Source organism: Lepisma saccharinum, chromosome 4 (assembly GCF_977018435.1).
Source record: "Lepisma saccharinum chromosome 4, izLepSacc3.1, whole genome shotgun sequence".
NCBI lineage: Eukaryota > Metazoa > Arthropoda > Insecta > Zygentoma > Lepismatidae > Lepisma > Lepisma saccharinum.
Genome location: NC_139232.1, coordinates 96,935,241 through 96,953,572, shown reverse-complemented (window position 1 = coordinate 96,953,572; position 18,332 = coordinate 96,935,241). Strand labels below are relative to the sequence as shown.

General features: G+C 38.8%; 1 protein-coding gene across 1 annotated transcript in view; it reads left to right on the top strand.

Moving 5' to 3' along the window:
• dsb (scavenger receptor class B member debris buster) overlaps positions 1–18,332 on the top strand; it is a 124,544-nt gene that overhangs the window by 79,403 nt on the left and 26,809 nt on the right. The window contains exon 4 of the mRNA XM_083120927.1: positions 18,121–18,262. Within this exon, the coding sequence (XP_082977053.1) occupies positions 18,121–18,262 (142 nt within the window). The remainder of the gene's footprint in view (positions 1–18,120; positions 18,263–18,332) is intronic.

Sequence of the window (18,332 nt, the reverse complement as noted above, 5' to 3'; positions counted from 1 at the left end):
TTTCATGTTTTCATTCAAAGGGACTTTATAGAAAAAGGCTGTAGGGGGCGGTAGGTGAATTACCCCAGGGGCGGAGCCCGGAATCGGGGGCAATTAATACTACTTTTTTTCCACTTCCAATTGTTTCCTCACCTTATTCCTATCCGACTTCGAGTCGGAGACTTGACAAGAGCAATTCTTTGTGAGCTCACATCCATTTTCATTCCCATTGTCGCGATTAGTTTAAAGTGGAAAATAAGAACGATGCAATATTTTTAATCTACCTCACAGTATTTGGCAGAGCTATATAATCCGGAGAAAACCGCCGTTGCTACAGAGTTGAACACACACAACTATCCTTAAAAACAAACTTGCATCGTATATTGGCTCTTGATTTTTTAATTTCAGGGTGTGTCCAATGATTCCATAACAATTTTCTCCTGCCTACACATCATAAGTGACTCTTTTCCTGCTGTTTTCTTGGAATTATAGCGTCAACACTCAATATGCCTTGCAGCTTGCCCTACTTGTATGATGCAAGGAGGCCATACCTCGAGAACAGTTATATAAAATATGACAAAATATTGAACATACGAGTCTCAGAGCTATGGTACATTCAAGGACAAAAGCACCTTTTATAGCCTGAAGGTAATAGTTACGAAGGATAGTGATATGCAACCATTCCGTACAATATATCCAGAAGAAAAGTCTTCCTAATATGGTGGGAATTTTGTCAGTTATGTACTTATTCAATAACGCATGTTATTAAATAATCTCATCACGTGCTCACAACACACCAGCCATAACATAATCCCCCCGAGCTTCTTGTCCACACTTGACATAACACTTCATGTCACATAACGCTTTTCGCAGGTACGTCGTGCAATGATGGAACGGCTCGCTGGAAAAATCAGTTGTGTAATATCTTTTCCGCGTTACATCCTCGCGTGGAGTTTTATATTTAGGTCGTCCATCCCTTTCAGTTTTGTGGTGTCATATAACACTTCTGACAGGTACTTGTGGTTCTGTGTCCTATACTAAATGGTATGTAGTATTAGGAAACTTTGGTTCCTTTGCTTATTTATTTATTTTTTTAAATTTCTGGTGTCCACCTCTGTATTAACTATAAATGAACGGATAATTCCTTTCTCCTGGATTCCAACCCGATATAATAGTATATTTTAGTGAAATAGTTGTACACCAGGGACAAATATTAAAGTTTTTTGGGGGGACGCCTCACAAATATAGCCGGGGAAGTTTGAACTTGATGAGGTGGTTAAACGTCAAATTTTAAGTCAATTTATTGTGCCAGATAGGGTAGTCAGGATTGAATCTACAGTGCAATCTAAGATCGAAATCCGGGACCCTTGATTACACTGTTACCACTGCGCTATCAGGGGGCCACCCTTGAAGTGGTTCGATGTCCATTGCAGACTTGGTACTACTCCGTCAAAAAATATTAACAATCAATGTGGAAAAAATACAAAGAGAAAGAGCAAGAACATATTTGTTGATAGTGTTATTGGTTTACTCAGGGTGGTTTCTCAGATAAAGTAGCTATACAATCTGTAGATTTCCACATCATATATTCATGCTGGAAAATGAAGTGGAATCTTGACAAAAATAAACCTCTTTGTGGGTAGATATACAAGTTACTTGATCATTGACACCAATAATTACAATAATTGCAAAAAGGATCTTGCAATCTTGCAGTTCTAACATATTGTTTGTGATCAGCAGTCTCGGAAGCCGATCATAATTATAGTAATACGCACTACCTATATGCCTCGGTAGTAATTGCTGCCTAGTTCATAAGGAATTGCCGCCAGCATATTCGCATATTAATAGAAAATATGATTCTATTGTTCAGAAGGTGGTGGAATTCCTCTTTGAAGCTCAGCGACTATGTATAAAGTCAAAGGCAGCTTGAGGGATGTTTTCTTGTCTTCCGGAACCTACTTCAAAGCCGTATTACTCATCTTATTTTACAGAGTTCCTAGTCTAGTATTAGAGTTTGCAGAGAAACTATCCAATAGCTTTACATGCGCATATGTAGCACACATAGCACACCCCTTTCCACAGCAGCATGTTAGGTTAGGTAGTGGCATCAAAGTTTAACCACAGATGCCTTCATATGTGGTTTAACTTTGTAACCATGATTCCTCGTTAAACAAATTTCAACTGTATCCAGCAAAATTTCACTAACCCTATTTATGCGCTCCCAACGTACTGTTTGCTGCATCCTGCAAAAACATTTACTGATGTTATTTGTACCGCTGCATCCTGCAAACATTACTAAGTTTATTTGTCCATTACCGTCAGTACTAATGTATAAGATTCTTTGTCCATTACCACTAGTACTGCCGTATCCTTCAAACATTACTAAGCTTATTTCTTAATTCCACTGGTACTGCTGTATTCAGTAAATGTTTACAACGCTTTCAAATCGCAATTAAAAAAGTAAATATGGAATATTTTGGACATTTATATGGACTATATTTTATGTACATATTTTTCTCGCCTTTTCAAATATTCGAGCCAACCTGGTTATCACACCACGCCAGGACGCCAGGGGTCCCGAGTTCGAATCTTGACCTGGGCATTGGCATTCTTTTTGAGCGTCGCGTCATCAATTTCATCATATCATCACTCATCCTCGTCTTCGCGATTAGCCAAAAAATGGAAGAAAAGCGAAGTAAAATAAACCAAATCAATCAATCATTCAAACATTTAAAGACTAAATCGCTTATCTTCGGGTGAAAAAAAGACTACCTGCGTTTCTTTCAGAAGGTGGCATGCAAATCGACAGTGACGAAGATGACACCAGGGAGTGCACACTTCCTAAGTACGGCGGGCAAATTTCAACGATATGACTCTCTAATTTGTTGTCCCACCCAACTGTTGTGACGTATACGAAACAAAGCCTTGCCAGGGCCAATCATCAGTAACCGGGTACGGCCAAAGCTCGAAGGAAGCTTCATGCCGAGAACCATGAAGCTAGATATAATCATGTTACGTAACTTATCGATTCGTAGATCCCCATATCCTATCGTTCTACGAAATCTGATGCCGGAGAATCATTACGTCAAAAGAAGCCAGAAGGCAGAAACAGAAAAAAAAATTGGTTTCATTTTCAGTTGCAAAATTACGAGTACTTCTTTCCCACGGAAAGTGAACCAACAACATGTGCGATGCATGTGTTAGCACATATCGAAATCATGTCCTAATTGGAACAAGGCCAAGACCGGATGCATTCGGAGAGCAATTCATAACCGGGTCGGTCAAAATTACGCTGCGAGAGGTTCTCTTCTACGCGCGTGCAAAGTGTATCCGACAAGGAATTAAACCAGTGCATATCACGTCACCGCAAAGGAAGGGGTTAACGACTGAGCGTTGGTGGAAACACGTGAAGGGGAAGAGTGCCGGAGGATGTAGGTCCCTTCGCCGAAACATTTCTCGGTAGTGTCTGCAAATACCGGAAATAATCCTAGTTGTTGTTTTGACGCCTGTGGCTGCTTAAGCATTTGCCGCCTCGGAAACAAGGAAAACTGCTTTGGATAAGTTTTTGCAACCAGTAGCAGTTAAACAATGGAGATCTCTTCAACAAACTAGGAAAGACACAATATCACACTACTTGGGCACTCATGCACTATCAAACAATACCATGTTACCTAATCAGTCATGGATGATAAAAAAAATATATAAGGTAATTTTAAAAGAAGAGGTTGGTTGAGCAATTGTGAACTAAACAACATGCAATAGTAACCAAACAATATGAGATTAACTAAACAATCGTCAACTTAGGAATGAAAGACACAGTATCAGTTAAACAGCAGTGAACGAAGAATAAAAAGATTTGAGGTTCGTTATGTGAAGCAAAGGAATTGGTGGTTCGTTAAAGAATCATGAACATTGAAACCATTAGATTCAAAATTGGTTAAGCAACTCTGAACTCGTAAACAAGAGGATACGGTACGAGATTGGTTAAGCAACTCTGAACTCGTAAATAAAGGGATTCGAGATTGGTTAAGCAACACTGAACTCGTAAATAAAGGGATTCGAGATTGGTTAAGCAACACTGAACTCGTAAACATTTTCATCAGGAGAGGAAACAACATACAAAATAGCTATAAATTGATAAACTACTTCATTTTTATATACTGTACACATACACAAGTACTTAGCTGTTCAACCAAAATAAAACATCAACACAAAATCACTTCATTTCTAAATTGCATATCTCAAGTGATTTATTCATTGTATGTATTTAAAGGATATCCTTGCTGTTCAACAAATAAAATAATCACTACTGCACATACACAAACACATGTTGAAAATCACATGGATAAACAAAATTCATTCATGACTGAACACAAATGACACCATTGTTTCCCTTGATGTGCGGGAACAGACTAATCTTATCGCTGCTACAGCTAGCAAGTTCAATGAAACTGGAAGTTGAGTAGACATTCGGGGGAAGAAAGGAATGCAGATGAGAGGGAGCGAAGTTTTCGAACTGAGATTATGTGCATGGGAAATCCAAATTTGCAGCGTCTTCCTGATGTGATCGAAGATAAAACGTTCTTCAGCTGCAAGTGGAAGGAAACTTTAGGCAAACGTATCGTTACAAATCGACAGTTTGCGCGCACAACCTCGATTGCCGGTTTTTGCGTGTTTTCTACTTAATTTCATGATATTTCACGGTTATTTGGCGAAAAAGAGTTAATTTCTTGGAAAAGCACACATTTCGCATTACTTCGCGAATAAAACTCATGCATATTTCATCATTGGGGGTGTAGTTACGTGCAGAATGTTCAAAATTGCATCTTTTTTTTCACATTTCGCGATTTCGCTCTATTCATAAACGTTTTGCGATGTTGTTACATCTACTAATTCGTTATACCGTGAACACTAAGGCAGCTAAATGTAGTTAATAAAACTCCGCAGGTACTTTCAGCTGTAATGCAGAACTTTCGATGTTGCTAGTTCTGGAATCCCTTTCTTTTTCCTATCTCAAGGTTCGTAGAAACGTGTGTCATCGTGACAAAAATACCTCATGACCTCAACTTTACATTACGATATTTTAGGAATGCATTATCGGATGGAAAAAAAGGAAAATAACATTAAAGAATTGTAATGGAATAAGTGTCTATGTTCAGGAAGACGTTGCAGAGATTCCGACGACATCTTTTGAGATGCACTTCCCGCGCAAGAGTAATAAAAATTGTCACAGCCTTGGGTAAAGAAAATGAGTGCATAAATTCAGCTTTCTTCTTCTCAATGCAAGCAAGATGTCAGGGAATGACGCAACGTTTCTAGGACGTTCAGGTACAGATGATACATGAAAAAAAGGAGTAGGTGGATGGCCAAGTACATCCTCGATCTTAAACATGGGTGCCCTTGCCCGCATGGTCAGGTGAAGCGGTACCTTCCTCTTTTAACCCAAAGGTTACTGCCGCTGTCTTCGTGAATGACCGCTCAGGTTAAAGCACTCTTAAATTGGAGCTTGCAGGTTCGGCCCACTGAGCAGACCATACTGATTGAGAGCACTTGTCTCAACTGTGTTATAGTGATAGCACCGAAAGTCAACGGAATTGTTCTGGTAGAATATTTATAACTTGACACCAAGAGCTTTACTCTAGGTATAATGCCATCATGAATTTACCTATGTTGCTTATTGCGGTTAAACATATTGCAACATCGACATCCTGCTCGAAAGAATAATCTTCAGGTCATAAGTGGTTCGAATCCCACTTTAAACTCTGGAATCCGGAACTTGGATTCTATCTGAGCATGACTTGAACTTAAAGCTAATTATTGTTATATACAGTGTGGTTCAGGAAATATAGGTGTATGAAATTGGAAATTGAGTCAGTCTTTTTGAATCATGCTGTACATCCTTGTCTTATTCAGTTTTCGTACCATTGACGCCACCCGGCTTTGTAGTATGAAATGATAGCCATCACATATAGCAATCGTTTAACTACCGTTTGAGTAGTATAATGGTTAGCATAGTTTACTGTGAAAGCAAAGACCTCTGAATTGAAATCCGTTTAAAAACAGAAGTGTGTGTTCTTGTTGTTTTATTCACTCTACAATTGCAGAGGTCACTTAAAGGAACAAGTTGTTCTCCATTCACTGTAAGACTGATGTTAATATGAACAAAATCATGTGACTTCTGAGAAATAGTTCCTTTCCTATGTGTTACACGACTTCAATAAAGCATGCAACTTTTGTCACATGCACTATATTGCTACGCGCAAAATTGATGCTCCCCAAGATCTCTCAGAAGCCAATGTATTTATTTAGATTGACTTAGTTCTTACAACAGACACCAAATAGCTTGTTTGGAAATCCGAGAAAATCTCTCAGCTTTGAAGAACTGTTCGACATCTTTAGTGAACTCAATACTAAGAGTGGCTAAATGACGAATTGCCAGAAATGAGCTCATAAATTCTAGATTACATGGTTGTTACGACACACAATCTCGCTTGTATTGAATAACTTGTTTTGAATAAGATTCTTGTCAAATTAACCCCATTGAGAATTTCGCTGACTTTGTTCCTTTTCTTGTTCGCCCTGTCATGGCAGTTCAAAACAATTTATTATCCGGCGTTGGTACACTGTGGCGAAAGCTCTCGACACTTAAGATTACAACACCGCCAAAGAATAGGACAGAGAAACGCGGCTGTTTCAATGAGCGAGTCATTGAGTCTATTAGCGAACATCCATCGTCGACTAACCACCTTTCGCACGCCTTCAGGCATCTTCTTCATTGAGCACAGCCAAATGCTTTTCCACATGCTCAGGAGTCACTAATTGACCTTCGTTTCGGAGACCGGAAAAGATGTCTCTGCACATTCCAGAGATTGATTGAATTGGGTTTTATTACGTCGCTTTTTTGCCACTTTTGGCTAATCGCGATGATGAGGATGACATTGATGAAGGCACACTCGCAAAGAACACACATGCCCAGGCAGGTATTCGAATCCGAGACCCTAGAAATAACGTTCATACGTAGTATGTAGTCGATGCAAACAAAGCAACATGATCTGGGAGAGATCGCATTGGTTAATTTCGACGGCAGTGGTTTCACATGAATATTCACTAAATCAGAGTTGAAAATTAACCAACGAGCAAATCCACGTGACGTTCTTTTATTTACGCTGATTTCATTCTTGCTGTGGACGGAGATTAGAGATTACCCGACTCCCTCGAAAAAAAATATATTTTTGTTAATTAGCGTCGCTTTTGTGCAACTTTTGACCAATTGCGATGATGAGAATGAGTGATGATTGATTTGGTTTACTTTACTTCGCCTTTCTGCCACTTTTGGCTAATCGCGAAGATGAAGATGGGGGTACGATGAAATTGATGAAGGGACAATGACAAAGAATACCCATGCCCATAACGGGATTCGAACCCCGGATCCGTGGGGTCTCTGCTAACCACTCCGCCACGAAGGCCGGCGGACCTTTGGCGTGCTGTAGTAACCGTTGTTGGTCTTCCGAAAAGAGAATATCCAGTAATATATTCCTCGCCATACTATTCAGGATCCCGATCAGCCTCGATACACAAATAAACCGAACTATCCTTGTTGAAGGCATCTGGAAAGTGCATATACTATTTGGAGTCGAGCGACATGTACGTGCGTGCCTCTCAACATAGCTGCCCGATCCACCTCAGGGATACTTATAAAAACGTGACACGTGCGTGTAGGAGTGCTTCATTGCCATGCATTTGCGGCCTCCTTCTATACGTAAGAGACCGTAAGTAGCGACCATGATTATCGTATATTCATATTGAGGAATGCACATTGGAAGGATACCAGATAAATCACAAAAAGGGCGTGGGTTCGTCCTCTGTGAATGTGAAACGTGTAGGGGGTAACCTGAAAGGCGAAGTCCTCGGACAAGAAAAAAAAAAGTATTACATAATGTTTTGTTACAAAAGACTGGAGAAGCCAGCACCCACTAGAGAACTGTATCATGCTTTGTTGGTCACCTCGCTTCTAGACTCTTACATAAATCATACCGTTGGTCTACAACAGGACGCTTTCTAAATCCATATGCGCTTTCCATAATCAATTAGGCATGTAATGGCATTAAAATATATATATAGATACTGTTGAGATTCACTTTAGACGTATCGAAATGTATTCATCCATAACACTTCTATGGATTGGAATGGCAGATTTAACTGCACCAAATTATTCCAAAAGCTTGAGATAGGTTGGGTATGGTAGCTAGATGAGACTCTAAGTTCGGTGTATATATTACGAGCTGACCTCAGTAGCGGAGTAGTTATCAGAGTGCGCTACCGCGCCAGGGGTCACGGGTTCGAATCCCGGCCTGCGCATTTGTGTTCTTTGTGAGTGTCCCTTTATCAATATCATCACTCATCGTCATCATCGCGATTAGTCGAAAGTGGAAGAAAAGCGACGCTAAATAAAGAAAATATCAATAATAATAATAATAATAATAATAATAATAATAATAAAACATTACATATCAGGCATTTACATCTCGAGATGATTCAGAGATACTGTAAAGGGTGTTGCTATGGGACGTGAGGTTTCACTTTTTATCTCTTAGGCCAAATAACGCGATCATTGTTATTGGACTCCTCGACCCAACAACTCTGTTGAATGCACTATAATGTAAAGAGCTCCAGCTCGGGCTTCGCTGAAACTCATCGCAAGGGTTGCTCCTAAAACGTGGTTGTGTCAGTGGTCAGTTACGCAAGCCACGCATCGTGGACTTCGCCCGGATCCCTGAGGCTACCAGACCATACAATGGCGATCAGCTGATCCGTCTCTGGAGGAGAGTGATATCGGCTGGAACACATTCCGAACTCTTTTTTTTTTTGCAGTCGCAGTCAGATTGGATGAGAATTAACCATGTCTCATGGCTACTTGCATAACGCTGATCGCCAGTTCTGAGAACCGATTTCATACCCGTGGAAAGTGAGCGTTTCCACTCATCTTCTGGGCCGGTTAATGATAGGTGAAGGTTGAAGAAGCAAATTAAATTATGAAATTTGATCCTCTCCCCTCCTCGCTGTAAGGTGCGGTCGCTTTTTCGTCTCAAAACACATGTGTAAGTGCGGAGTTAAAAAGTGAAAGTTTACAGTACGTGATTTCTATGATAGAAGCCATTCAGCACGTGGTGTGTATCTCTCTTCTGAAAACTGGATGTTGTAACATTACCCCCCCCCCCGCGCCCGCTATCTCTCGCAACTTGCTGCGATAGGTCAAGCAGATTACCCTTGGAGGCTTCGCAGTGCAAGGGACATTCGCTAGAATATTTGGCAATGCAGCGCGTGTTACAAGTGAGACACTTAATAACAAGGCGCCGATGTTACCACTGCGCCATCGGGGAGCCCCTGGTTCCAGTTAGAAGTAGCATGGTTAATTACTCCTATCTCTTACACCATATTATCATTCCATTTATTTCCTCTCCCTCCCATGGAGATTGCCTTTTAAACCTACCTCTTGTGGCCTCTAGAGCAGTGGTTCTCTAACTAACTAACTAACTAACTCTCTAGCCTTCTTAAACCCGAAGGTTCATGGCTGCAGCAACACAGGTCTTCCATCTGTCCCTATCCTGAGCAAGATCTATATACTCTTTTCCATCCCTACCGATTTCCCTTAGGTCCATCTCAACGTAATCCCTCCATCTTCGTCTTGGCCTTCGTACAGGTCTCTTACCATCAGGTTTCCCAACAAGAATCCTGTAAACTCCTCTTTGCTCTCCCATTCGTGCCACATGGCCTGCCCACCTAAGTCTTCTTGATTTAATCATTCTAATAATATCTGGACATGAATACAAATTATAAAGTTCTAATAACCATGCAGTGGTTCTTAACCTTCGTAAAACTTTGCACGGAAATTCATCCCTTAAAAGTCGATGCAAGGGATGCAATAATACCTTTGGCACATTCCATTGTTACGGGTGAGACACGTGCACTATATTTTTGATACTAAAGTAGCTATTCTACTGATACTTAAGCGATATTTTTCTTGCAGTTTCTGTGCAATGAATTGGAAACTTAACACTGTTGATTAAACACAACTACCCTTTAAATAGTTCCCCAGATTTGTAGCTACAAGTGGAAAATTCTATGTCACGGGTGGGTCAGACGAAACACTGACTCTTTACTTAATAATTATTTTTTTAAAATTTCTGTGAGTTGTAAAATGATAAAAAAATAAATTATTTAAGACAAAGATAGAAGGTAATTAATTGACTTTTGAATATTCTAGTGGAGTTGAGGGAGAAATGTAACAGTTAAAGGAAAAAATGATTTTTGGTGTCACGGGTGGGACCCAATAGAAAACAAAAGCAAATCAAAAAGTTAAAATAAACGAACAATATGTACAATACCTTCTACCTTAATTATGTATAATACTTGAATTTTTATGCAAATGACAATTGAGGACTAAAAGTGGTAAACGTTGTAAGTGCCAAAAGCGAAAGTGTTGGGAAATCGCATCGTTCAGCACATCAGCCAGTATGAACGTTCACACTAGTGCCTTTTTACACGCTCTTTGAACAACTTAGAGTGCTAGCAGCCACTTTTCACGTTTACCACATTATCAAGCATGGCACATTTCACAGTTTAACGTGGAAACCGGTGTTTGAATTCTTGTGGCACTTACAGCGTTTACCAATTTTAGTCTTCAATTTTAGATTGTTCACTCACAAGATAGGATAAATTTATAGCATTGCTTTTAAAATTTAGATTCAAGACACTTTGGTATGGAATACTTTCTTTCTAATTTTTCTAAAAACTGTGTACATTAATTAATACATAGCCTTGAAATTAAACACAACTAAATAAATTATGGCACAATCATAAAGAGTATCAGTTCGATTATGTTTAAGCTTGTTGACAAATACACAAAAATATCAGTTAATGAAAATTGTTGAGCAAACTCCCAGTTATGATTGATTCTTGATTGATTTTAATTAATTCCTTCAAATTACAAATAAAAACTTCTCGAGCCATTGAATGTAGCTACGGAAAGCATGAAGCGGGAACATTATGAATTCAACATTTAAAGTGTCATCTTTAAGATGTACTTAAAAAGAGAGAGGAGTACAGCTGACCGCTCAGGAGAAGATCCCTGACGGAAGTGAAGTGACGTACCAGCAGGCTACTCCACTATTAAGGTCGGGGGTGTGCACCCTGAGTGAGTACTAAAAATGGTCCGGGCGCGTTTTTAGGAAAATTTGGAAATATCCTATTTTTTGGGGTATAGACAGCTGCTTAACTTCAAGATTAGTAACAAAATGTTATTTGTAAACAATTGTTAATATTGTTTCAGTTTTCAATTTCAAAGTAAAGAAATACAACACTCTCAGTTCCAAGCGCAAAGAAAATAAACTTTTCTTGCAACAAAGAAAAATTGTTGGATCTTTGAGTCGCTTCTGTTGTCACCGCCGCGCCGCGTGAGGTTTTGATTTCAAACCATTTGTGACATCTACCGCGGCTTCTCGTGATCAGCAAGTTTCTGAGAATAGGTAAGAATATGCAGTTCGCCGCGGCTTACTTTGATTTGAGTTTCATGGCAGAATTCAGAAATAAACAGTATTTTTTAACTGCCGTACTCTTGTTGTTACATGGCAGTGGAGAAGTGAAGTTCTGTCGATCAGCGATCTGAACCATGCCAAAATGCAAATGTGTTTTTAGTGACGTCTTACAAAAACGGTTTCCCGACTTTAGGCCTGGAAGAAAAAAGATCCGAGGCAGAATGTCAATTTATGTTGCTCTTTTAAAGTAAGAGACCAAGCTTCACAACCGTATAATATTAGGAGCATAGTGAATAAATATTAGAATATTAAGGCATTTGCCTACAATGAGGCCTATTATTAGTTATACGGAAACGGTGTAAAATTATTTTACAGGGGTGTGTGATCTATAAGCCCACCAAAACACCAGTAAGCACAAAACGTGTGTCTTCGTCTAAAGTTAACATTTTGCAATCTAAAAATGCCTTCTTTTTTAAAGTTTGTTATCTGGTAACCCTAAAGTCGTTGCAGTATATTCTTATTAAAATTCTTTGAAATACAGTGTAAATAATGCACAGGATAAGCAATACAAAAGTATTCTGGCCCCTGAAAGAAAGCAGCAAACTGTTGCTGCTGACACACGCTCTGCGTGATTGACGCAAGTCAACTTCCATGCACTTTGAACAGCCGCAGCGGAAGGCTTTCTGCTACCCCTAAAATATGAAAATGGACCGGTCCTTTCCTTCACACCCGCTCCCCTTGTTTGGGGATCTTCTCGTGAGCGGTGCGCTTGTACTAGAAGAATTAGATCCTAAACCCTGTATAGCTAACTGTAGACCAGGTGAACGAGAACAAGTTTCTGCGCAAGTAGTGACGCGAGACGGCTCCACCAATGAACAGTGAGAGAAACGGGATTGTGTAATGGACGACTGGAGTTACCCGCTTTCGCTGCTTCGATCTGTCAGCGTTGCAAACTTTTGAAAACTATAATACCGTACGCACATGGCAAACAGACCGTATTTTTGTCTCCAATTACGTTCGCTTGGTTTTAGAATTTCTTCGGGAAATATTAGGGATAAATTAGCAAGTGCAAATTGTGACAAGCCGTACATTTAGCGTATGGACTAAAGTCTGGACCGTACGTCCGGACATGCCATTGAATTTCCGTACACTTACGATCAGGATCGTAGGGTTGACAACGCTGCGCTTTCACCACTCGATTTTCCTCCTCTGCCGCTATGCCCTGGTCTACAGTTACCTGGGACAGGGTATAGTAACCCTTCTGGACATCAACCTGAGGTATATAAGATCGGAGAGTGTAAACACGCACATCATGGCGGATGGCAGCACTTTGGACTCATTTGGAGGTCGTCTACAGATCCTCAGTTTCCATTTTTTTTTTTAGATTATATTCGAAGATTCTAACCTATCGTGCTAAGGAAAGCTCACGGGTTTCTTAATTGGTGTCAGGGATAGGAGGCAAAGGTCTCCGTCCAAATTACTTTCACCAAACCACTTCTGGAAACACGCACATGGATCTTAAAGCGTTGAGATCAAAGTAAACACTTGTATAAACAAACACTGAGCATCAGCGGGTAAAAAGAATCTGTTTCATTGCTTCATGAATGAACTTGAAAACATGAAAGCTTCAAGGAGCCTATAATTGAATGTTCCGCCACCAGAAACAAGTGTACACATTAGTTTTCGTGTAAGGTTAGGCGAAGGTGAAAGTCATCCTTCTTACCATAATCAATTACATAGGTTTCTCAAAGATGGACGAATCGTGAAAGTTTTGAATTAGCTCATAAATAATGGCAGGTAACTTATATGCTTTCTCCGTAAGGTGAATGTCCAAGTCAATAAAGTAATGTACATACAGAGATTAGATAATTTGCAAATCTCTTCACGCCGACGTCGGAGTGGTTATCCCAGCGCACTAAGACGCCCGGGGTCCCAGATTCGAATCCTGGCCTGGGCATGGGTGCTCTTTGCGAGTGTGGTTCCCTTCATCAATTTCATCATATAATGACTCATCCTCATTGTCGAGATTAGCCAAACGTGGAAGAAAAGCGACAGTAAATAACAAAAATTAAATAAAATCGAACAAATCTCTTCAGCAAAGAAACACTGAGCTAGCAATTCTGACTTAGTTTCAGTAGAATGGTTCACATGCATTAAATCGATGAGCCAGTGCCGGATCTACAAGTTGCAGTGCAGGGGGGGGGGGGGCGGAGACAAGTAAGTACTTAGGGGGCCCTCAGCCATTGACATAGTACAGGGTTTGTATATGCGTATGTAAAAAAACAACCTCAGTTACTCAGGGGTACAGAAAACAATACAATATATACAGGTAAAGGTAAAGAAAAAGTTCCCTGTGCACATAGCACCGTGCCATAGAGGCACATTTATGGTATGTGGGGGTAGGGCCACACATATTTTCGATGCCGGCCATCTTGGAGGTGATGTGATCAGCACCACGCTGCGGCCGCGTTTATCCCCCCGGGTACCATTTGATTTAAGGCTGGGTGGGCCTTAGAGCCACTTTATGCGGGGACAAAGCCGGAAAAATTCCGATGTTAGACACTCACCTCGGGTTGCCAGTGTGGCAGTCAAATTAGAATAAAATGAGGCTAGAATTTGACGAGAAATACAGAGGTGAAGGCTTCTTCAAACTATATTTAATCAGAAAAAGTTACGACTGCAGGATTGTAACAAATGTATCATATATACACCACATCACTCCCCTTTTCATTTTAAAAAAATTGAGTTCGAGTTCAATATGGCGACCACCAATATGGCGGGCGTCTACTTGGAACTCACGAATGTTCTAAGCCTGTGGTTCTCAAACTTTTCCTGTCCGGGACCCACCTTCAAGGATATTACCAATGATATATATATGGGTAGATAGCGGACTCGCCGCCGACGAGTGAAGCCACACAGGAGGTCTCTGTTGGCTGTATGGGCGGTAGCCGTTATTATGGTTATTTCTTGCAGTGCATATAACTGCATAACCCTGGGAAAGACAGGGTCAGATGTTTCCTTTCATAGACATTTGCTTATTAATTATGGACCTACATTTCTACTGTGAAATACGTAACTATTTTATGTACATGTTACTATAAATGTGAGAATGCGTGAAGGAAGCCAGTTCGTGTTTCGCTCTACATATTTGTATACTTTTATATTATTTGTGGTACAAGAATAGGCGCTGGCTTTCTGCCCCCTCAATTCCTCAATAAGTATATACATTATGCGTAAAAAAATATTGTCAATCTTCACCCTCCACCAAATATTTATATAAAGTTACGGCTTCTGGGGACAAACCACGTATATGTTATGGAGGTATTAATATTTCCCAACACACTACACTTCAGATCGAAGTTTTTTTTGTGTAGCCTGAATGAACACAGTTTGAAAACTCCTTATAGAAAAAGGCAAGGAAGACAAGTATTTCTTTTAAATTGATGGCTTCGCATTTTTTGATAGCGACAATTTTTTTTTGTAAATAACTAAATAACTGCTATGCAGTTTGATAGTCCCTGGATTAGTCGGTTAACTTGTCAAACAAAATGCAAAGGTAATTATTAATTTTTTAAGAGGAATAAATGTCGCAATATTTTTCATAACTGCTGCGCAGTTTGAAAACCCCTTGAAATTGTCCGTTAAAACTTCTTTTAAAAAGGCAAGGGAGTTTATTTTCTTTGGAAAATGTCCAATTAACATGGGTTTTGTGCGATTTCAAAGAATTTCAGATGTACAAAACCTGTTAACATTACAAACATTTCTATTATTATTTACTAATAAATTAAGTGAACTGAATAGAATATTTTATGTTCAGGCACGTAACCAGAAATATATTTCAGAGGCTGAGGAACCAAATAAAAAGAAGAATGTTTAAAATTATACGTTAATAATAATTTATAGATTTATTCATAGTTATGTGTAAATAAATTAATATTGTATTGTTACAATTACATGAATAGATAAAAATAATAGATTTAAGAATAGAGATATAACAGGTTGTATTCATTATCTAGCTTGCGCTTAGTTAAGATCGAGAAAATTTATGTTAAAACAGTTTTTCTGGTAAGGAACAAAAAAAAAAGAATGGAATATTTATTTAAAAGTAAAAAACTATGTTAGATCCAATTAACGGAAAGTAAAGTTCGTGAATAATATCTTATGCATATTATTATAAATAGTATAGTGTATAAATCTTCTTTGGCACTGCCATACAAAGCCGTATGATTGCAATGCAATATAAACCTTCCCTTCCAGTAAGTTCGATGGAAATAAATAAACAACAAGCACATTTTCATTATTTTTAGTACTTGCTAAGTCTTTCAGTGGGTCCGGACAAAATGGACGACCTTAAATACGTCCTTGTTTATATTGAATTAAGGCAGTGGTTCGTTTAGCCTGCTAATTATAATCTTTCTGATTACTTTCTGTAAGAAAAATAGACACTTTACATGGTACGCGAAGTATTATTTCCTGACTTTTCATTAATTTAATAGCAGTGAATGAATTTTATTGCATAGAAGTAACTCACAGTGTGTTACGAATTCATTTTTCATCGTTACAACATTCTTTCCAACATAAAAACTGTAAAAAATACTTGAAATTAACATTCGTAAGCATAACTGCTATAATGAAGGGTTCCGCTCTTCCTGACGTTCATGGCTGCTCGCATGCGTGACTTCACCCCTCGACCGTTGCGGAGAGACGTAGTTAGCTATCTACCCTTATATACATCATTGGATATTACACTTCATGGGGCCCATAAGTATGGTCGCCGGTAGAATTACTTGTAGGGTTGTGCACCGAGTATATAATCATATTTATCCTAACATCGAGGATTTTAAGAAGTCCTCTTTTACGCTTGTCTATACAAATTACACATACTTCATTCTAGAAAAGTAAATATGTAATTTAAAAGACTAACAGTGAAAAAAATTCCAGTGAACTCTTAAAACCGCCGCAATCCATTTGTTCATAGACGGTTAGCTTTGTAATCTAAGCAATCTCGATAGCAATGTGAAATGACGACAGTTGACACCTCTCGGCAACTGCGTATATATTATATACATACATACATACACATACACGGCGTGTGAGTGTGTAAAGGCACCGCAATGAGCATTTATATGTTTCTCCTATTGTTTATTACGTATTTCGGTGATACGGTGGTAGACTGATATTACCGAATAAAAACAATATAATACATTCATATTTAAGCAATATACGTAGGTACTTTAGACTCACTTTCATGTTTGCTAACATAAAACGTACAAAACTGCTCATGCTCACTGCCATTGTTAGTGTACTGAACCTTATTCTTCACAGTTTGTCTGCTCGACTAACCTTTTATTAATACGAACAGCACGCTCCCCCCAACCAAACCGATTCTAAAGGCATAAGAGGTGGTGTATCATTTCAACCCTATCGCCGCGATCACCCACATGAAACCCTCTCTGTGGGCACCCCTGCACACATTAGTAGTCAAAGAAGGTGTTCAGAAGTCAAGGAAGCTAAGGTCAAAACCTTATTAAGCGTACTTTCTATATGCTAACCACCCCGCCACGGAGGAAGGGTTGGCATGTTTAAAGCAAAAGTGTTTGAAACAACTTGTTTTAAACGTTTAAAACGCATGGCTTTGTTCTTTTCACAAATGTTTGAAACGTTTGAAGTGTTTCAAACATGTTTTTTCAGACTCGTTAAAAACACATTTTGATACTTGATGTTTGATAGTTTGTGTTTTTTTGCGTGTTTTGTTAGTATGCCTTTTCATTCAATGCGTGTCATCCTGTTTATTGTGCATAGACATCTGTTTAGTGGCTGAAAATGAAAATATATATTGAATTAACAGAGAAACATATCGCGATGAATACCCATGGGTCACGTTTAAAACACATGGCAATGTTTTTTTACTACATGGATGAAACAGTTTTGTTCCTCACTTAACACTCTGCAAAATGTAAACATTGCTGTTAATGTCAATATTTAGTTACATTCATTATAAAATGACGTATTGAAAAAAAAATAAAAAATGGAGTAGCTACCACGTGGACTCAGTGGGCCCTGGCAACTGTGAATTAGTTGAAGCTTCTCGAACAGCCTACATGCGAGATTTAAGACTTAACATAAATGTCTATTTTAAAGAAGTTAGTCAAGCGTTTACTTAATAATAGGGACACATTCCATCCTTGGATGATAAATAGATTCCTTATTAATCATTATTCTTACAAAACAAGTCGTCTTGGCATTATGTTTAAACGTTTCATTTGTTTAAACATGTTTTTTTCAGTTCTTGTTTAAAACATGTTTAAAACAAACAAAAAACTGTTTGTTTTGTATCTTTTGAAAAAAAACACAAATGTTGCCGATGGAGGTCGGCGGACGGACGGTGAAGTGTCGAGATACAGTCTTGAAGTTGTGAGAGATAGTCCATCTCCATTCCTAACAACATGGTAACTTTTGTAATTAACGGAATAAATTTGTATCGATATAATTAACTACCAATTCAGAACTGGTAAACATTCTTGATTAACATAATATTTCTGTGACAGGAAATATTTTATTTTCTATTTCTGATACTAATTTTGCTCCCCTTTTTTTACATTTGCAGAGAGGACATGGAGAAAGTGAACGTTGCCTTCCATGACAATGGTACCCTAACATTTCAACACAAGAAGATTCTGCATTTTATGCCAGAGATGTCAATCGATAACGTAGACGAAGAACTTGTAGTGCCAAACATCCCTTTGCTGGTAAGTGTTCATTAATTTCAGTGTTGGGAAAGTTTTTTTTGAAGTAACTGAGTTGCGGGTTGCAGTTATT